We start from the raw sequence: 21,066 nt of genomic DNA, 5'->3' as shown, positions 1-21,066 counted from the left end.
GGACTTCTTTAAAGAAGATGATTTTAATTCTGCCACAGGCTTTTCGTTTAGCGTTTGAGTTTAAAATATCAGACTAATGAGAGCTGATTTGTCTCAGCTGCAACTCCACAGCTGTGAAATCACCAGTAGATTCAAAAAGAAAAGAAACAAGCTGAGTACAGCTATTCTGGGTCTAAAGTGAGCGTATGGATAACAGAAAGTTGTAGAAACATTTATCCCACAACAATAACCTCTCCTTGACAGCACCTCTAAATAACTGTTAAACTATAGCAATGATTGCACAAGTTCCTCAAACTTGTTTTAGAGTCACAAGTGTTGTTGAAAATGAGCATTTTTTTGGTGTTCTGCAGCCATGATTGTGTTGTACAGTCAACGCTGCTCAGTCTTTACTTGCAACCATTTTTTTCTTGCTTTTTGCTTAATGTCATGATGAGACAGTTCAGTTGTTAATTGACAGTTAACGCAGGAAACTTGCATTAGTAAAGACGCTGATACCTGCAAAGGTAACACCAAAGACAGAGGAAACCAAATACAACATCAAAACTGGTTTAGAGCTGAAGCAGCTAAACTTCAAGCTTCAAAAACTTTGCAGGCTACTGTGTCTTTGTGTGCATTTACTGTATTTAAGTTATTTTATCCACCTCCCTGTGGAGGGTGGGCTAAGCACAGAAAGAGGTGGAAGTCAACATATTTCTCTGACGCTTAACCCTTTATAGGGGACTGATTGAAATACTTGAAAATTCTAAATTATAACAGTAGCGTGTTATTGTCGGGCATAAGAAGACTTTTTTACCTTTGTGAAATTTTTCAGAGTTTTTAATTTTCATGTAGAAAGTCAAGATAAATGAAATTATCATAAATGGTTCCTTGTCCTTAAGTGGTAAACAAATGTGAATGTGTCTGTAGACCATTAGACCATACGTGCTGATTCAGGCACTTCATGCAGAGGTGGACCTTGCAGATCACATTTGACCTGAGAATGTTGCCTAGATTGGGCAGCACAGTGGCGAGGTGGTTACCACTGATGCCTCACAGCAAGAAGGTCCCGGGTTCGAATCCATGGGCCTTTCTGTACTCCAGCTTCCTCCCACCGTCCAAAGACATGCTTGTTATGTTAACTGGTGATTCCAAATTGGCCGTAGGTGTGCATGTGAGTGTGAATGGTTGTCTGTCTCTCCGTGTTAGCCCTGCGATAGACTGGAGACCTGTCCAGGGTGTACCCCGCCTCTCGCCCGATGACAGCTGGGATAGGCTCCAGCAGACCCCGTGACCCTTCACAGGAACAAGCAGTTACAGAAGATGAGTCTTCTCTGACCTCATGCTTCTTGACCTCACTATGTGGCACAGGGACGCAATTTAAAACGTGTGCTGAAGTCACCATATACGGTTCCTCACCCCATAAAGGGATTAATGTGAAACAAGTGTAAACGACCCCCTGTGCTGGCTTTGTCTCAAGGCACTTAACTGTATGTATGATAACTGTTTGTATCATTATTCCCCAGTGACTGACATACATTATGTCGCTCAGGGGCTCCTAAGTTGTCTCTGGCAGTATCGTTCTACCTGAGTAGGGATGCAACGGCTGTAACATCAGATTGTTTTGATTCTCTCCATCCCCTCCCGTCTGGAAGCACGCGGCATATCTGGCCCCTTTCATTGCAGCGTTAAGCCTTGGATGCAAGAAGAGGAGAGAGTGAAGGGGGTTAAGAGAACACATGTGGTGAGCATTAGTTTTTTTTCCCCCCCTCTGACAAATAGACACACTGAGATGTGTTTTTATAATGTGACAGTTGCTGCTCCTTGTATTAAAGTCTAATAAAAAACACTGTGAGACTCCTGAAGTTTCTGAGAAATGTGGGAAAAGCTTTGACTTGTACTGCCTGTGAACTCCTGCTCCAGGGGTATCGTTATTGAACACACATTCTTCTTCTCCGAGACTTCAATCCCTTCATTCAGAAAAACCTTTCATAGCCGTCCAGCCTTCATTTATCAAGTATGCGTAGGTTTTCTTTACAGTCATTAAAATTCACTCACGACAGTTGTTGAACGAAAACAAGCACCGCCGCAAGGGCATTTAATAATCTGCTGTTCAGCATCAAGAGAGCTGGTCCTAACAAATACTGAAATGCTGGACTGGCTTTATTTCAGATATGTAGAGACAATTAAAATTCCAAATAAATTGTGTAGTACATTGGCAGGCTAACCAAATCATCACTGATTTAGAATATAATGAGACTACATACAGAATATAGGAAATAGAGGAAACTAGACCAGGATGAGTACTGCAGCCACTGTTTCAAAAAACAAAACTCCCTTAGTATAATGAAGGTTGCCTTAAAAAGCAAGCTAGTATAAAAACAAAAACAAATATACAGTATATGATTAGCATGTTGTACTGTAAAAAACAGCAACAATATGTCCAATAAATTAGAGCCACAGGAGCACTAATGTCTTCTAGGGATTTATCATCAGTAAAGCGAGGGCAGTGCATGATCCCCAGGCCTGACCCTGAGCTACGGACATTATCTATAATGGACAAATATAAACATAAAGCGACAGCAATTACTAAAACCATCCCTCCCAAGCAATATTAACAGTATTTAAAGAAGCATCTATCATGTGTTTTGTCATATATTGTTGGAATATTACTATCGGATATGATGGTGAGTTGGCATTTGAACGAATGCGAGCTACGACTGCCTACTCAGAGGAATTAATTTCTGAAGGGGGATGAGGAGGAAAGAGTTTCAGTCAACTCAGTGCCCATTGCGCAGTCTTCCTCGTTCCTCTTCAGTTTTCAGTCTTCTTCCTTTTCAAGGCACCTCCTAGAAGTTGTAAGGCGAAACCAGGACATGGACCCTGGCCGCGTGCTTGGCCTGAAAGGTGCGGTCGGCGTACTCGGACATGTCCACGTCGACGCTGATCTCCTGCGGCCCGCGCAGCTGCTGGACCAGTATCAGCTCACCGGTCTGCCTGTCCGAGCGCTGCATGACAAACATCCCTTTGGAGTTGCCGCTCACTATGCCGAAGCGCAGGCTGTCTGGCCCCGCGCGGCCGGGGGCGGTGGCGGTCGCCATGCGGAAGAGCGTGGCGGGAGTCTGCAGGTTGGAGGGCAGAGGCAGGTAGTGGAAGGACACGGTCTTGGGAGCCAGATGGCAGGAACGACTGTCCATTGGGCAGGGGTTTCTCTCACACTGACTGCAGGAGGAGAAATATTGTAGGACAAAATGGTATTAAATCTTTTTTTTTCTTTAATTCTTTGAACATTTGACAGTTGTGAAATAGAGAAAACGGTTGCATAATTAATCTATCCTTGTGGGAAAGTGCTCAAAGCTGTTTGTGACTAAAGAGAGGCGACACACTTACGTAGAATACCTACAGTATGAGATTAAGACCACTGAGGTCTTGGATTATAGCAAGCTATGGATGTTTTTCTGCGTACAGGCTGGGACAACAAGAGACAGAATGGAGAGAAACCTGGGTGCAGAATGTAACTGCCAAAAGAGAAAGAGAACTATTTTCCAAAAATATAGTACCTATATCTGATAAACTCAAAACATATTTAGCGTGTGGAGTATTGACTTGGGACACGGCTACTGTTTCGGTTCCCCACTTTCTCCCTTGTTAGAAGTATTTCCCCATCCCCTTCAGAGCAGTGGACAGAGCTTTGTTTCATGCACTTACATGAGGGCAACTTGTTGATGACTAGCAAATATTTAGATGGAAAGGCACCGTCTCCGAGCACATTACATATGCCGTTAAAAAAAAGAAAAGAAATGATGTGTTCTCCTGAACATGCATTTTATTTGCCATGAGGGATTTCAGCACTGTAATATAACCCTAATCACAATGTTTAATCATCACAATTTGTATTGGTTATGATGTGATATGTAGGGCATTGCGACTAAACAGTCAGATTAGTGAGGGGCCTTTGGGTCCTGCGGGTTGAGGGAAGGGGCCTCTGTGGCTCATCCCGAATTTGGAGGCCAGGTCAACACCTTGTGCTGTTCTTCATGTTTTTTTTTTAGTTGTTCCTAAACCGTTTTTGTGTGTGTGTGCCTGTGTCAGGCTGCATCCTGCTGGGGATGGCTGCTGCCATCAAGGAGTGTCATTGCTATGGGGTGGGGGTGTCTGGTCTAGGTGGGTGGTACATGTCTAAGTAACATCCACATGAATGAATGCCATGTCCAAAAGTTTCCCAGCAGAACACTGTATCGTCATAAGATGGTTATTTACTTCTACTGTCAGTGGTTTTAATGTTGTGGCTTATCGTGTAAATACCAGCTTGTACGAAACATGATGGTCAATTTGAATAATTTAGCTGGAAAACACCTTAAATAAACTAACCTCTTCAATGACAGATGTTTATCACCACAAATATATGTATTTTTAACTTTGCAACCTGGGAGCAGTGGCATGAATTACTATAGCTCCACGTGTTTAACTTCTGCTTTTCTTGCTATGTCCACCAGGAGTCCATTGCCGCTGAACACTTAATATGCAAAGACTCATTTGAAAGATGACAACCTCTCAATAAAATGTGAAGGATGTAATCCTAGAGAACTAATTCACTAAAACAAACATATGACAGAGAAAGACAAACAGGTCACACTGCAGCGTGTCAACTTACAACGGAGACGTCTTGACGTAGCTGATGTCGCCATGAGAACGTGGACAGTCTGGGTTGACACACTGAAAGCCTCCCCCCGTGTTGATACAAGTAGTCCCCGGGCTACAGTCGTGCTGCTGGCTTAAACATTCATCCACATCTGGAAGACAAAACAGCAGAGGCATGTAAGAATGAGAAGCAGGGAGAGAGACTTGCCAGGCTGACTCCCTGCTTCCTGGTTACCACAGTCTGAGCTGGGGGAGCTCTGCTCTTTATTTGGTTTTTTAGTTTAGTCTCCCACTAACGCCTCATGTCCTAAGGATCCCTTCTGCTGGGAAGCGGTGAGGTCATTCATTCCACTGGCAAGTATTATAACCTTCAGGGGTGAAAATTAAAGCAGCATTGAAGTTTTGTGGCTGACAAACAATCTCAAACTAAAATCTCTGCTGCTAAAAGTCTTTCTGAATCACAGGTATTCTTCTCTGGAGCTACGCGCAGCCAAGGACCCTGTGAATGAGCCTTTGTCCTCCGTTCCCCCTTGTCACTCACCCTCACAGCTCCGCCCATCCGGGAGCAACTTGTAACCGCTGGGGCAAGAGCAGTGGTACGATCCCGGGACGTTCACGCACTCGTGGACGCACAGTTTTCCTCCTTGGTCCAGTCGGTACACTTCACACTCATTCACATCTGCCAGGAAACAGAAAAATAAAAGCTTAAACGCGTCTGCCTCAAACATGCATCACATGACCAGACCAAGGCAGCCTGCACGTAAAAACTTAAACGGAGGAGATATTTCAAATGTAAGTATGAAAACTGCTTCAAGCAATTACAAGTTAAAAGTAACTAAACTGCAACCTAAATTGATGCTAATCAGCTTGAAACCGGTCAAGAGGATTATTATGTTTGTCACAGACTGGCCCCACTCTCATTTGCAGCCGTATTAATCAGCAGAGGAGTTCAAGATTCAGGTAGTCAGGGTTATTTTCAGCATTAAAGACTTCGTAACATCTGCTATTTGCCCTGTGGGGATGTTGTTGGGCAGGACACCAGTTCGAGGGAACTGTAGCTGACCTTACCTCCATATGACGAGGAGCAGTGAAAGGAGAATATCCCCCCAGGGAGCAATTAAGTTAACTCATAATTACAGCTCACCCTGACAGATACTGTTGTCAGAGGTGCCACTCATGTGAAAGCCCGCATCGCAGCTGCAGTGTTGGGCTTGGTTCACTTGGGTACAGTGAGGTCTCCGGGTGAACGCCGGGTCGTTCATGACGCTCCACTCAGGGGGCGCTGCATTAGGGGGGAAAACATGAAAGTTGGATTTGACACATAGCAAAAGCTTAGCTGGCAAACACATATAAACAAACCGAGAAACTCAGACATCACTGCTGTGCTCCTGACCTGTCTGGGTCTGGTGCTGGCAGTGGGAGCCACTCCAGTTCTGGGGGCAGGTGCATTTGTACTGGTTGACACCCTCCACGCAGGTACCTCCATTCTGGCAAGGGTTACTCGCACACTCACTTATGTCTGTGGATGCAGGAGATAATAACCTTAACTGCATTCAGCGCGTTGACGTGACTAGTCTGCGGTAATTTTTAGTCTGAACCACATGTTCTCATTTTATCATCATGCTGATGCACACACATCAAAGACACAACAAGTGTCCCTTTGCAGCTATTTCCTTCTGAGATACATATTCCTGAAATGAAAATGAATTAAAGTAAAAAAAATTTTGTTTGTTTTAAAGCAACTTTGACATTGAGTCTTCCCCAAGACTGAAGATTTTTATCTATGCAGCTGTGTAAAGTGGTGAAAAGTTTATTCAGCGATATCTTAACGGTCTATCAGTGTGCTGTGTCAGTGATGACAGTATAGATGAACATGTGCATGTTAAGGTTTCATGATGAAATCTATAGAATAGTGTCACGCGAGAGAGTATCTTGTTTGAGAGGCTTTTGGAAATGTTAAGGCCTCCATAAGAGAGTGTCCACCCAGTTTGCTAACCTATACTTAAGACTGAGTACTGATATTGTCATTATGGGTACAATCTGTCAACAGAAAATCAGTGCTGCCCTTTTATTTGTTCCATTTGTGGGAAAAGTACTGGATGTAATCCAATAGGGATGAGTATTTGAGTGTTAGTCAATAAAATCCATCTGCAGAATTAGACAACGTGGCCAAACTGTATTCTGTGTTTTACTCATATCTGTCTGGCATTATGAAACTCAAAAATAAAGGGATAATAGGCGTCATTGTTTTGAAGATGTGACACATTTCATTAGCTCTTTCCCATTCAGTTTTTTAGGTTTAATGAAATTTTATTATGTTTGTGCAGTAGAAAACAGTCGATGATGATACTGATTGTCATGATATAGCAACATTAAATGTCTCTCAAAGTTAGGAGACAAGTGGACAAACAGGTCATCATGCCAGAGTCCTGTAATCGTTCCTGAGAGCTGTGCAGATGTGCAAACTGTGAAGTAGACCAGTGCCAACGCCACAGTACACTAGATGACAACCGGTTCCTTTAATTTTTATTTGGCTTCTGCAGGGTCCACCACAGGGCCGTGACATGAAAAGACCCACTGCACCCTGCTAGATATTTTTAAACTCTCCTTAGCTTTAAGGTTTTTCACGCTGTCAATACCTCTTTTTGAACATGACTAAATTTAGACCTCTTTATGCAGGGGCCGAAACACATGAACAAGGATAATACTGTGCACAGTCAAGCCCTCTCGTGTTGTTTTAGCTGTGAATGTCAATAAACGTATGCACATGTTCAGCTGAGTTTGCCACTTGGAATTCTTGGAGGAGCGCCACCAGCACAGGCCGAAGCGACTATCAATAGCATGCTTGGCATACTTGTGTGCTATCAGACCATAGTGCGGGGTATAATGCCTGGACCTAACCCCGTCCGGTGGGACTCCTGTCAAAGAACCAGTGGAAACATGAGCAAGGAGAGGGGGGTTTACCTTACAGTAGTCCAACCAGCGCTGTTAATGAGGAGTAGAAACCTGAAGGGGAAGGCACCCCACTGTGGAATGCGGTACAGGTGTTTTTCTGTGTCAGAGACATTTAATGCCATTTTAACGAGTGCTTCATTCAGTGCGGTGAGGAGCTTCGGACACTCTAGAGAATGGCTCTTTTCTTTGCCTCTTATCTGTGTGTGGCTCCTGAGATGCTTTCTCTTTCAGGCTGGTATTCAATATCCGAATAAGAAGTCATCCCAAATGCATAAGTAAAGAATAGACTCTCACCTTTACAGGCTGCACCGTTGCCAGTCCAGGTGCCATTGTCCCGGCAGACCCGCGTGGCAGAACCAACGAGATGGTAGCCATGGGAACAAGCGAAATGCACCTCATGTCCGACGAAATACTTTGAGCCAAACTTGGTACCGTGAGCAGGGGCTTCCAGGGAGGGGCAGGTGCTGGGAGCTGGGGGAGAAGGGAAGAGAGCACGAGAGGAAGGCGGGTCACATGTGGAATAAGCCTCCCAACATCCTCTGGCATTCTCTGCCTGGGGATATACACGTGTCACTGGGCAGCGCAGAGCCTTCATGGGAAAGGACATTTCAAATGCCTCATTTACAGTCAACCGGCGGAGAACCGGCCATTTTTATGGGTCACAATTGCACTTGCAGTCCAATATTATGCTATGGTGCATGCTCTGGAAACTCATTAGGGTACTGAACCCATTTTTTATAATACTTTTATGTGTCCTTTGACTTTGAGTACTGCATGAGCACACTTCCTCTCCACCTCATGTAAAAACATTTCAGATACTGTTTGATAAGTAACATACGGTTTAGCTTTACTTCAGTCCATTCCAGTTGTTTTGAATTTTGTTTCATTGCACCCTTTTTTTGTGTCAAATAAAGGGAATAGTTGACATTTTTACACGTCGACTTTCGGATTCCAGCTCGGCCTGAGCATTTAAAGCAGGTGATGCGATACTTTTTCTCTTGTCTTTTCACTTTATTGAGTTTTTGTTGCCGTAAACGTGAAAAAATCTGCTCCTCCCCGCCAAAAACTCGCCGCAGAGTTATGGACTACGCCGGTCCATCACTAACAAATTGGTCTCAGTGTCCGCTGCCAAACAACACAATTCCACAAATCCACTTCCCCTGTCAAGTGCCCAGCTCTGTAACTGAGATGGCCGCGCACCGCTGGATGAATACATAATCCCATGATACGAGGAGCCGTGTCTGGCTCTTCGTCGTCGCTCGCCGAGGAACAAAAATAGAGTTTGAAATTCAAACAAGTGAATGTTCCTAAAACGCTGTGAACTTGATACTTGGGAATCTTCCATTGCATTTAACTTTTCAGTTCTTCACAGAGCAAAACCTAAGCTGTGTCACGCACACATATGAAACCAGCATGGGTTGCAGATGAAATTAATTTAGTGAGCTGTAAAATAAATTATTGCATAGTGCCCGTCTTACTGTACAGTGCTTACAAGACTGATTTACATGAAATCACAACATCCATACTGTAGTTTCAGAAGCCTGTCATCAAGCATGTGAGTTAATTCCACAGCATATGCCAGCCTTTTACATTTAACTGTACAAAAAGCAACGGTGTAATAATAAAATTAATTTAAATTTTTCTATTTAGCTGCTTTTTTTCTTTAGTGACAAGTCAGAAGGTAGTAATAATGATGATTATGACGATGAGCGTGATAAGTGGTGAGTGTTTTCCTCACCAGCTGACTGGTCTGCTTGAGGTAACTTGGAAACGGAGTTCTGAAGCGCTGCCAGCTTTGACTTCATGATCCTGAGACCCTCTGTGAATCGCATCTCCTGGCCCTTCAGGAACTTCTCCATCTGACGGAGCACTCCGACCACCTGGTGCTTATCCATGCACGTCTGTCAATAAAGCATGAGCAGTGTTAAGAGTTACGAAAGAGAGTCTTGGCAAGGGGATTAAAGGTTACCTCAGTTTGGTGGTCATAAAAATGTAAAACATGAGGGGTGAATAAAACACAACCATGCAGCTGTGGAGAGTGATGTAATTGAAACAAAAGCCATGTTATTGGTGGGCACATGGTCGTTATGGTGACGGAGAGTTTTCATTGATATTAAGTCCTATTAGTGGGATGTTTTATGTACTTGATGCTACGGGGACTCGCCATAATTTATTTGACTTAAAACCAATGCTATCCAGTATTTTCCATTAGACTTCAGTGCGCTCCTCTTCTCTCCCTCGTCCCTTTTCACTCTTACGACCACAACTCCAGTGGCAGCCACAGCTGGACAAAAGCTGTCTGGCAGATGTCAGCGGGACCTAAGTCCAAAATGCTGTTCCTCTGTATATTTTGCATGGCGGTAGGAAGGCACATGCTCATTGGATAATCCTGAATGGGCAGACTCAAAATAGCATGGGTGCCACAGGCAGTTACTTTTTTTTTTGGGGGGGGGGGACGCTTGTCAAGCCCTTACAGAGTTCCTCAGAAAAAAAGTGCCTCTAATCCTTTCAGGAGGGTTTATTAATCACATGCTCATTGGAACAATTTCTCTGAGCAGCATGCCTTGAATTCCTGCACTGGCATTGTGAGCGCTTTGTACAATAACAACCAGCTTCAATACATTAAAATCTACTGTGCACATAGTTTGGACCTGTGCAGTGGCGAGGACTGTTGTCTGCTCATTTTACCTGCCTCAGGCAAAGGGGAAATACCACCAGCTGACAAGACATGAGAGGATTCCTATCCAGATGCAACAGTATTTTTTTAAGATTCAAAAGTACAAATTTCTCAAATGAAAACTGTAGACTGTGGTCACAAAACTGGCATGGCACACAGGCTCTACGCACAATGATGTGGAACATGGTTAAAGTGCTTGGATAACAGGTTAAAGATGTTAAAATACTTTATTTGATTTCCAGACCTATTAATATTTACTTATTTGGACAGATTTGACACATATGCACACATAATTGAAGCACTTTGCACAGATGCTTGAACAAAAGTAAAGTAAAAATGCTCTTACCTGAACGGTGGCATGACCCAAACTCTGGACGGCTGTCAAGCACAGCAAAAGCAAACACCTGCGTCGAAAAGAGAGTGCCATCTCCAAAAGTGATAAAGCTCTCTGCTGTGGGTAGGTGTTCTCAGATATTTACAACTCTTATTGAGGCGCCTGGACAAAATCCCAGTGAAGAGGTTTTTTTGGATGTTCCGTTCAGTCGTTTTCAAGAGTGTGGAAGATGCTCATCAGGTGCCTAGGACGGAGATGCGCTCCCGTCTCTGGATCTGCGCTCCTGGAAGGTTTAGCCTCAGAGCTCTGCACGCTACGCAGGTTTCCTGCAGCAAGAATCCCTCCCACCGAGAAACTCCCAAACACTTCCAAGATGTTCTCTTTACATCTCTCTCTGCTGCTGGACGGGACATTTATAACACACACAAATATGATAATATAGCAGGCAATCTGCATAAATATACCATGATTTTTCGTATTGTCTCTTTGTGGTATGTTTTCAAAGTTCACTTTATCATAATATTCATAAAGTCCTCTCTACCTGAAACACCTGAAATAATATCTGTGGCCTGACTCTTAAGTTAGTTTAACCTTTCTGTAGACTTGTCTGTTGTTTATGTTTTATATAAACACCTTACCGGACTGACACTGTGTTTGTTGTTGCTCTGTTCTCATTGACTGTACAAGTCTATTCTGCAAAATGTGTGTTTTTTTTTTTAAGGTTTTAATTTGTAGAGTCAGCGCGACACCTGCTGGACAATGACAGGATTGCATCTGAAGAGGAAGTCATCCTACGCTCGTGCACGAAATGCGTGCACACGCGAGTATGTAGCCAAAAAAAACGCAACAACAAAACAGCCAATAAATCTGTAACGACAAAAAAATAGCGTCAGTTGTTTTTTTTTGTTATAAACTAGCACAATATCGGGTTGTTTTGACAGGCTAATGCACACAGTTATACGTTTAAACAAGGACAAATCTGAGTAAAACATGCACTTCGTTGTTGCAGATGTTGAACTTGACTGACATCATTTTGAACCAATCAAAATCGCGGCCGTCGCCAGCCTTGTGATGTTCCACCAATCGGCGATCGGGGTTTTCTGTACCCAAGTTAGATAGATCCAGATGGTGGTATAAATACACGGAGAATACATTATCGGGGAATGTGCTGCAGAACTCAGAAGCCATTTTGAGATGATGTCCCTGTTGAGAAAGCCTATGAAGATGCTGAAATCAACGAACATGGTTACATTTCTGTCTGTTTCTCCCTCCGTCTCCTCTATCTCACCATGGCAGCTGTCAACCGACGGGACATTAGCAAAGCGGGGTATCAAGCTGCGCTCACAGAGTTAAAACGTCATTGATATGAAAGAGGAGGGTGTCTGTTTACTGTCTCTGTCGAGACATGTAACACCGTGAGTTTTTTCCAGTCTGAAATCTTCCAGCATCTCTCACAAAGCAGCGTCTCCTTGAGTGACTGAGTTTAACTCACTCTTGTACCGGAGAGAAGGGAGGCAGATCCGTTTTCCAATGGCTTCTGTGAGCCTTGTTTCCAGTCCCCCAGCCCCTGTTCTTGACAAAAACATGACAGACTCTGAGCTTGCAGGGGATGAAAGGTCGAGTAACATTCTTATGCAATTCTTAATATACGCTCATCTGTGCGTTTCAGTGCTGTGGGTCTACATGCTTGTGTTACTTGTTTTCTCTTTTAACCATGAATTGCAAGGTGTAGAAACATTTCCACGGGTTTTCTCCCCCCCTTATTTCCTTTATTTGCATGCCTCTTTAGTGCAGTTGAATAGCGCTGTTCAGACAGCCTAGATTTCACCTCACCGCGTCGATGAGACTCATTCATGATCATTTCCATGCAAGGTAGCAGACCTCATCGTTTTGTTGTCGTGGTACTGGGATTCATGGCTTCGTTGTTGCCATCTGCAGGAGACTATGCAAATGACTATGATGTAAATGCCACGCCCATCCTCGTAGTGTTACTCCCCCCTACCGGGCAGCTGGCAGTACTGCAGAGACAGGGTTCATGCAGGGTTGAGGAAATGTGCTTCTGCTGGGCTAAGCCCAGGCCTGTGTCCTTGTAATGTCTGTAGTCCTGGCATGGCTGTCAGACCATGTGAGCAAAGAGAACTGTTCTGGTGTTCTGTCATAAAGTGCAGAAGAAGAAGAAGACACGCCAGCTGGTGCACTGTTTTGAAAACACTTGTTGGCTTACCTTCCATGTGTGCATCTGTTACCACTTACAGATTTAATTCACTTATATTTATTCATTTAAGTTCTTGAAATGTGCTGGATAATCATTAACAATTCCAATATGGATTTCAGATGTGATGCGATCAAAGCGCTCATGATTGTGGGTTCACTGTGTCACTTGAAAATAGTCTTTTCTATAGATATTGAGACAGGATATTTGATTTTATTCCTCATTAACAGTAATCTTCCAGCATAGGATTTACCTCAGCCTTCAGTTAGCCATGTCATCGCAGTGTCAAGGTCTCCAGATCTCGAGATGTTTACATACAGTGTTGTGGCAGCGTAGCAAGTGGAGGGATCTTAGGTTGAAGCCTGTTCTGATCTAGTTTGAGAAGAAGTTGTGGCTAGTGTCTGTAAAAACTCCATTTCATTGTATTTCTGTTTCCTACTTGCACCTTGTTTGTGAATCGGCAGACATTACATGATATGAATATCGACACTGACATATTTGCAAGTGTTTTGCACAGTATATATATATTTTTAACTAACTCTGTGGAATATATTTTCACATAAAGGACTTATATTTCAGTGTTAAATATCTAGGTTGCAGCCAAAGAAGGCATAATTTTAAAACAAGTGCTATAAAAGCTACGGCAAAATCTAGAAAATCCACATGCATGTGAAGTGCTAACCTGGTCACAAGTTTCAGAAATGAAAAACTCAATCTCCTTAGTGCTTCAGGAAACAATGATAAACCTCACTGTATTCCAGTGTCCAGCTTTGGATGCACCTCTGAAGATTTGGTGGTTTTCAAATGTTTTCAATCTGTGTAATTGTTCTTTTAGAGAGTTCTTGCAGCAGTGCCTAAGCCTTTCATCCACTTTCCAATGACGTATCAACAGTTTACTGTCATTCTTCATAAAAACGCACTGGGGAACACAAGTGTTGCCTGAATCATGTTTATTTGTGTCTCCAGGCTGTCATTAGTAACTGAATTAACTTGGTCCTAGAAATCAGGGGTTTTCATAAATCTGACTGAGCCTGAGGTTGAATTTAATTTGGATTCCAGTAAAAAGCTTTACTCTGGTTCTGAGAAAATAATAACTTCAATTATTGTCAGATTGTTTATTGTACAGGAGAAGCTTAGGGCGCATTGGAAAATGATAGTTCTGAATAAATAGGAGAGATTATGATTGTATAATTTCATTTATTATTAAAGCATTACCGCAGGGGATTCTTGGTTATTCACTCTTTAGGTGATTTGCTCCTGATGTAAACAATTAAAAAAAAAAAAAGTTTTTGTACTCATTGCACTCATTGTTTTTCTCTTTTTAGAGAGGATGGCGAACTGGAAGACGGAGAAATCGACGATGAAGGCATCGGGATCGAAGAGGAGAACAAAGAGGCTACAGAAGTGAATGAGGACAAAGAGAGGGAGAAGGAAAGGGAGAAAGAAAAAGATAAAGGTAAAGAGAAAGAAGAAAAGGCCCACAGACACTCCAGGAAAAGGTACAAAAAGACCAGAGAGAAGAGGAGGTCCAAAAGAAGGAGGCGTGACAGACAAAAAGTAAGATGCCATTATACTGCTACTGCAATTAAGGCATAAAGGTCAGCTATGTAAACTAATTCAATTCAATGCTGTGTTTTCCTTTGTTCCTGATGCGTTTTCTTCAGCATCACTCCCCCTCCAGCAGCTCCAGCTCAGACAGTTATGACTCTGACTACGACAGACTAGAAAGGCCCAAAAACAGGAAGAGCCAGGGCTCTAGTCGGGAGTCTGATGGTCAGTCCTCTCTGGTGAGTTTTTATTACAGTCGGCATGCTGCTGCTGCGTTGATATTCATATAAGCATTATTGTTGGACAACATCCTCTCTCTGGCTTTGACTGTCAGCACCCAAAGGGAGGCCATGGCAACTCACAGAAGTCCCCACCGCCCAAGAGCAGCGACTTCGACAAATACAGCGACTACAGTGACGACAAGTATGACTACGACGAAGAGGAGGACGATTACGTGGATGACATGTCCGAGTATCAGCAGTCAAAAGATTCAACAAGCCAGGGGAAGGGACGCCACCCTAAAGACCAGATGCACAGAGGGAGCATGAGGGGGATGAAGCAACAACAGTGTATGAGGGCTTTTCATTATCTTTGATAGCAGATCATTCTTGCAATAATTGAGACAGAATTACTGTGATTTTCTTTCTATGTAGCAGAAAAGGCGTTGTGCTTCTCTGCATCTGTAAAGATGAACAAGGTTGGATTAATTCTTACAAAATGTCCTTTTCAGTTGGGCAGAGGGGAAGAGGCAGAGGGAGTGGACCAGGAAGAGGACGTGGGATGCTCAACAAGAATAAAAATAAGCTGAAGGGGAAGCCCTGGGGAGGACGCGGGCGAGGTCGAGGAGGAGACCAGTGCATGGACGACATGACACTCGTAAATATGAAAATTCAACTACATTTGTACCGTCACACAGTGATGGTTACAGATAGACCACGCCACAGGAGGACCCGGGAATGGAACATACAACTTCATCTTCTGACTTGTACTTTGATTAAATTTGAATTTGTGTTTTGTGTCACAGGAAGGAAAACATTCTTCCGGCTTTCAGAAGAAACGGCCAATAATGAGCAAGGAGTTCATCAATCAGCATACAGTTGAACACAACGGTAGATACATCTGCAAGTATTTCCTGGAGGGTAGATGCATCAAGGTATAATAGCGTTAACATTTATTTGTTTGAAGCCTACTTATGTTAAATTTCTGTGGAAAAAAAAATGTAGCTGGGATTAAAATGTTCTGTCTGTTGTTGTTTTTTTTCTTTATGTTCATTCAGGGGGAACAGTGCAAGTTTGAACACGAGCTTGTTGTACCAGATAAGAAAAAGGAACTCTGTAAATTCTACCTCCAAGGATACTGCAGTAAAGGAGATAATTGCATTTACATGCACAATATCCTTGATTAGGTTCTTGATTACATTTGTTTAACTGCATTGCCTAATTGACTGAAACCACACTGTACACATTCATCAGTCCTGCTCCTTAACCTGCAATCGCACATGAATACCCATGCAAGTTCTTTCATACTGGAGCCAAATGTTACCAAGGGGACAATTGCAAATTCTCCCATGAGCCTTTGACTGACGTGACCAAAGAGTTGCTTGATAAGGTAAAATACTCTTCTTGATATTTACTCGGCTCTGATGGTCAACAATTTAGCCTTATTTCTTTTATCTGCCTCCTTTATCAGATTATCAACACTGAAGAGGAGAATGCCCGTGAGGACGAGTTGGAGCTGGAGGATCTGAGGAAGCAGGGTATTGCCCCGCTTCCAAAGCCTCCCCCTGGGGTGGGGTTGCTGCCCACTCCTGGTCAAAGCAGTCCTACAGACTCTGGCCAAGCAGGGAAAAAGATCCCTTCCCTGTTTGAAATCAAGGTTCAACCTACTGTAGACTTGGCACAAAAAATTGCTCTGAGGTAACCAGAAAAATCTGTAATCAAGCTCAAGTGAAACAAAACAAACAAAAAAAAAAACACTGCGAGCTTATCCTGAAACTGTTCTCTTTATTTTTCAGTGGAACCAGCTATACCCAGAATCAAGGTGATGGCACGGGGCAGTTTAGTGGAGGCTCAGAGGACGGGCAGAGTGGAGGAATTGTGCCTTCAGGCCCATCTGCTCCTCCTATTCCTCCCCCTGGATCACCTGCTCCCATGGGTCACCCCACTGGTCCCACTATGCCACAGAGTCCCCCGGGACACCAGCCTATGGGGTTTCCGATGCCACCGTTCCCTCCTCCGGGTCAACCCCCACCCTTCCACGGAAACCGACCTAATATCAACCCCCAGATGAACATGCAGAGGCCTCCATTCCCTCCGATACAGGATGTACAGATGCTGCAAAGTCTATTCCCTTTTCCACCACTGGGTCAGAACCCAGTAGAGCTCTTAAGCAGCTTCCTCCAAAACCAGGCAATTGGTCAACAAGGAGGTTAGTGATACATGAACATTGTTATCCAACAGACTGGTTACCTGACTAAGTTACTGAAATTGAAAAATTGTGTGTTTCTGCTTTATTTGCACTGTAGTAGACCCTAGTGTGGCCCTGCTACAGAACCTGCAGCAGCAAATAGGTGCAGACTCACAGATCCAGTCTTTACCACCAGCAATACAGAAAGCCATCCTTTTACACTTAACACAGCAACAACAACAACAACAACCACAGGGGAGTGAGCCACAGACTGCAGATATCCAGGATGATAATGCAAACAGAGGTAGGTGCCCAGAGGCAAGAAGAAGCTTTGCTAAATGAATTACAATAAAATAAACAAAAGCTGTCCCTTAAAGAAAGACGGTAGCGTTGAGTTGTTGTTGTTGTTGATGTTGTGCACGGCTGTGGATGTGTGCCGCTGAACTGAGGGCATGTGGCAAGAAAGGTAAAAGTTTGTCTTGCTGATTGTTCTGGAGGTGCAACAGATAAATGACAGACGAACATCTGAAACATTTTTTCAATGGCACGCGATCTGCCCGCTCTACCTTTGATGTACCGGTCAATCGCGATTGACGTATTGGGCACCCCTGCTCTAAGAGAACAAACCTTTAAATATGATTTCACCTTATCTTTACAGATGAAACGACAAATTGGTACTCAAGTGACGAGGAGGATGGGAGTTGTGTTTCGTCCATCCTTAAAACTCTAAAGAAGCAGAATGAGATGCAGCAGACTCAGTCCAAGACCCTCCAAGCTGCCACGGTGTCTCCACCTCTGGGTGACCCCCGGCTTGTAAAGGAAAGAGCCCCACCCAGTGACCCACGTGTGAAGACTGACCCTAGACAGCGACCCCCGGATGTTAAAAAGGAGTCTGATGGAGCTGCAGATCCACGGTTCTCAAGAGACCCCAGGAAGATTAGACCAATGGAGCCAAGTTCTTATCGCCAGCAGAGCCACCCAGCTCCTCAGAAGAATCCTACAGGAGAGGAGGATGAAGAAGGAGAGAGAGAACTCAGAGACAGAGCTGTTCTCATCCCTCTAGATGCCGGCCCTGGCGTGGTGCTGAGGGACCCTCGTTGCCAGCTAAAGCAGTTTAGTCACATCCGTGTGGACATTCTGCTCCAGCGGCCTGCCTTCGCTCAGACAGTGGTGTGGGCCCCTGAGGATCTAATCCCTTCCCTGGTGCCCAAACAGGAACACTCCATCAACCTGCCCCTTCCACCCCTAATTGCTGACGCTCAGATGAACCGAACAAATCTGCCCGACCATCCTCCAGTATCCAACCCGCCGCCATCTGATCCCAGACTGGCAGCTGCTCGTTTGAAGGAGCGTATGAGTCGACAGCCCAGTGGATCATTGGAATCTCGATCCTCCACGGAGAGACCTGTAGATCCACGGCAGCAAAAGTCTCTGGACCCCAGACTGAAGCGTACGGGAAGTCTGGACTCCAAGCCGCTGGGTCAGAAAGAGCCCTCCTCTGGGGGAGGACTTGTGGACCCCAGGTTACAGAAGGCCAGTGCCAGTTCCTCTCCTCATACTACCCGAGCCAAACCAGAACCTGAGAGGCTGCCGCCATACGCCCCTCGACTGGCATCATCCGGTGGAGGGCTGGAGAGTCCCACTACTATCCTCGGGGGCATCAGTCTTTACGATCCCCGCACTCAAACCGAGCAGGCTCAGAAGGAGCAGGTGGAGCCCCCTAAAAAGGCGGGGATTCTAAAACAGCCTGCTAAGAAAGACAACACTCCGACACCATCGCTCTCCCCAACCCAACGAAGCAGCTCTCTCGAGGAGGTTAAAAGCACAGATGTCGACTCGGATGAGACTCCACTTCCCTCTTCTCCCACAATGCCTCCCGCCTCACCTGTTAAACCTCCTGCAGTGCATAATCTCCCCATCCAGGCACTGGCCGGTCTCATCCGACCCCAGTACACTGACCCCAGACAGGCTAAAGTAGGAGGACAGGGCACTACAGGAGCACAGGAAGAGGCAGAGGAAAAGAAAGAGCCTTTGGAGGAGAAGAAGAAGGACGAGGAGGAAGCTATGGAGGAAGAACCAAAACAGGAGGATCCAGAGGAGGATGCAGACGACAGGACACTCAAAGATGTGTTCAAGACTTTTGATCCTACTGCTTCCCCTTTCTGTCAGTAAACACTTCACTGTTGAAATATAGAAAAGTTGCATAAGATTTGTATATTGACAAGACAGGTCTATTAATCTTTATAGAGCTATACACGAATCTATTTATTTCTGTACATAATCTTGTATAGAATCAAATACTACACAGAGCATTTGTCAGTGAGGAGATGATGCTGGATTTACTGTATGCACAGTTCCTTTTAACATAATCATATTAGTGCAGTGTGGTTTGAGCGTGTGTATGTTAAGGTCTTTTATTATTGTGTAATTTTCACAGATGTGATCTAAACAATCAGAAGAAGTGGAAGTATGTTACCTGGTAAAGGTTTGACTGATACATTGTTTACTAAACTGTAGAAAAGTTAATTCATTCAAAAAAAGGAAAAAAAACAACAAAAACAAATGTTAGGTTTGTTTTAAGAAATTTTGTATTCACATATTAATTCTAAAACATTTTTATATCATGAGATCTCTTTGTGTTTATGCTCTGCTTTCTTTCTGATAAGGGATTTAATTTTTACAACACACCCTGCTGTGACTTTGTAATTTGTCAGTCTGTGACAAGGTCATGTCAGATCATCTAAATAGAACATTTGTTTTTACAGAAATGCGCACATATGCTGATATTGATATCTAAAAGTTTGTTTATCAGTTCATTGCCTTCCCTATTTCCTTTTTGCCGTTTTTATAATCAGTAAATTGAAGCTAGCTTGCTAAAGTTTTTGCACCATTTGAGTAAGTTAAACCTTTTATTGACTAGTGTGTTTTCTTTTTTTTTTTTCTTTTTTTGAGATTTTATCATTCTAACTAAAGGGGCAAATTCATATTGATTACTTAATTTGATTTATCATTGGCACTCCTCAAAACACTGACAAATTTAGTAGTAGTAGTGTATATACTGTCTTTAATCTGTTTTAAACACATTGTCGATCATATATGGAAGAAGATCAGTGCAGCTGTAAAAAAAAAAAATTAACTCAAGAAGTCTGACTTTTTATCAGAGTTCTTAGTTTCATGTGTGTTATATATTTTGACATTAAAATTAAATCGGAGTTGTTCTCAGAAATCTGAAATAATTAAATTCAGGGTTAAAAAAATCTCAATTCTAAAAACAGCTGCGATGAGAAATTTCGTATTTCTAAGAAATATCTGAATCAGAATTTTTAAAATAAAGTGGGAGGAAACAAATCTGTTTTCTGAGGGGAAAAAAAAAATAAAAAATCTGTGAGAAAATTCCATATCAGAATTCCGAAAAAATGAAATTCTAAGAACAAGGAATTCTGGTGACGAATTTTGGATTTCTAAGGATAATCTGAATCAGGATTCTGACAAAGTGAGAGAAAACTAAATCTTTATTCTGAGAAAAATAAATTAGACAGAAAATTCCATATCAGAATTCTGATAAAAAAAAAATAAAAAAAATATTATTTTTGTTTTTTAAATCCAATTCTGAGAAAATTTTTAGAATTCTGATAAAATTCCGAATGGCTCGATTCCGAAAAAACAAAAAAACAAAACTGAATTATAAGATCAGATCATTTTTTTCTTTACGTACAGTGGCCCTATTCGTCCTCTGTATAAATCAGCATAATAAACCAATGAAGAACATAATCAGCTGTATTAATAAAGATAAACGGCAGTACTATTTTGATGAGATTGCAGGTTTATGTAAATATGTTACAAATGTGACCTTCATGACAATTTTTACTGTAGAGTTGTGTTGCAGTTGACTGTAGATTAACTTATATGAGGTTATGTGTGCTACAGTGTGCGAATGTTGTATACCTAAGGTGACATATTGCTTTGTTTTAAAAAAAAAAAAAAAAAAAACACTTCAGTGTCTGTGAGCTGCTCCTGTTTGACTGAAACCAAGCTATTTACTTTTTTATTGTTTTCATAACTCACATTGTAAATGCCTATTTTCTATCACGTGTACAGTGTGTTTCTGCGTGTTTTAACGTATAATGCTTTTCTTTTTTCTGTATGGGTCAGTACGGTGGTTATGGTTGTAATAATACTGTATGACATTTTAACAACACATATGTCCATCATTTCAGTGATTTTATTATGAGTATCTGAAATAAAGAAATTAAACTACATCCGTTTTCATGCAGAATTACACACTGAAGTTTCATTGTGTCATCTTAGTATCAAATA

The 21,066-nt window shown here is 42.9% G+C and overlaps 2 protein-coding genes across 2 annotated transcripts; one reads left to right on the top strand and one right to left on the bottom strand.

Annotated features, from left to right (window-relative positions):
- Positions 1 to 2,773: 2,773 nt before the first annotated feature.
- fbln7 (fibulin 7) lies at positions 2,774 to 10,025 on the bottom strand. The gene is made up of 7 exons (XM_084561353.1): positions 9,311 to 10,025; positions 7,867 to 8,043; positions 6,011 to 6,136; positions 5,762 to 5,899; positions 5,159 to 5,296; positions 4,631 to 4,769; positions 2,774 to 3,198 (listed from the first exon to the last, which is right to left on the bottom strand). The coding sequence occupies exons 1-7, from the start codon at positions 9,465 to 9,467 to the stop codon at positions 2,826 to 2,828; spliced, it is 1,248 nt and encodes a 415-aa protein (XP_084417479.1). The 5' UTR covers positions 9,468 to 10,025; the 3' UTR covers positions 2,774 to 2,825.
- Positions 10,026 to 11,541: 1,516 nt separating this feature from the next.
- On the top strand, positions 11,542 to 20,998 carry zc3h6 (zinc finger CCCH-type containing 6). Its single transcript, XM_084561779.1, has 12 exons — positions 11,542 to 12,199; positions 14,121 to 14,352; positions 14,460 to 14,582; positions 14,678 to 14,912; positions 15,074 to 15,219; positions 15,368 to 15,496; positions 15,620 to 15,736; positions 15,844 to 15,951; positions 16,033 to 16,259; positions 16,358 to 16,770; positions 16,868 to 17,053; positions 17,408 to 20,998. Exons 1-12 carry the CDS (start codon positions 12,114 to 12,116, stop codon positions 18,919 to 18,921), a joined length of 3,516 nt encoding a protein of 1,171 aa, XP_084417905.1. The 5' UTR covers positions 11,542 to 12,113; the 3' UTR covers positions 18,922 to 20,998.
- Positions 20,999 to 21,066: the final 68 nt, after the last annotated feature.

The sequence above is a fragment of the Chelon labrosus genome (assembly GCF_963514085.1).
Source record: "Chelon labrosus genome assembly, chromosome: 15".
In the NCBI taxonomy this organism is placed as follows: domain Eukaryota; kingdom Metazoa; phylum Chordata; class Actinopteri; order Mugiliformes; family Mugilidae; genus Chelon; species Chelon labrosus.
The sequence above is the reverse complement of the archived record's forward strand: the minus strand, read 5'-3'. Positions and strand labels throughout refer to the sequence as shown.

What these genes read in the sequence shown, in the direction of transcription:
- fbln7 (XM_084561353.1), bottom strand. Translation starts at nt 9,467, where the DNA reads ATGGATAAGCACCAGGTGGTCGGAGTGCTCCGTCAGATGGAGAAGTTC. An exon ending in GGATGGGCGGAGCTGTGAGG is followed by an intron (nt 4,770 to 5,158) that starts GTGAGTGACAAG and finishes TTTGTCTTCCAG; the next exon opens with ATGTGGATGAATGTTTAAGC. An exon ending in TACGTCAAGACGTCTCCGTT is followed by an intron (nt 3,199 to 4,630) that starts GTAAGTTGACAC and finishes CTCCTCCTGCAG; the next exon opens with TCAGTGTGAGAGAAACCCCT.
- zc3h6 (XM_084561779.1), top strand. Translation starts at nt 12,114, where the DNA reads ATGGCTTCTGTGAGCCTTGTTTCCAGTCCCCCAGCCCCTGTTCTTGAC. An exon ending in CTGATGGTCAGTCCTCTCTG is followed by an intron (nt 14,583 to 14,677) that starts GTGAGTTTTTAT and finishes TTTGACTGTCAG; the next exon opens with CACCCAAAGGGAGGCCATGG. An exon ending in GGGGATGAAGCAACAACAGT is followed by an intron (nt 14,913 to 15,073) that starts GTATGAGGGCTT and finishes TGTCCTTTTCAG; the next exon opens with TTGGGCAGAGGGGAAGAGGC.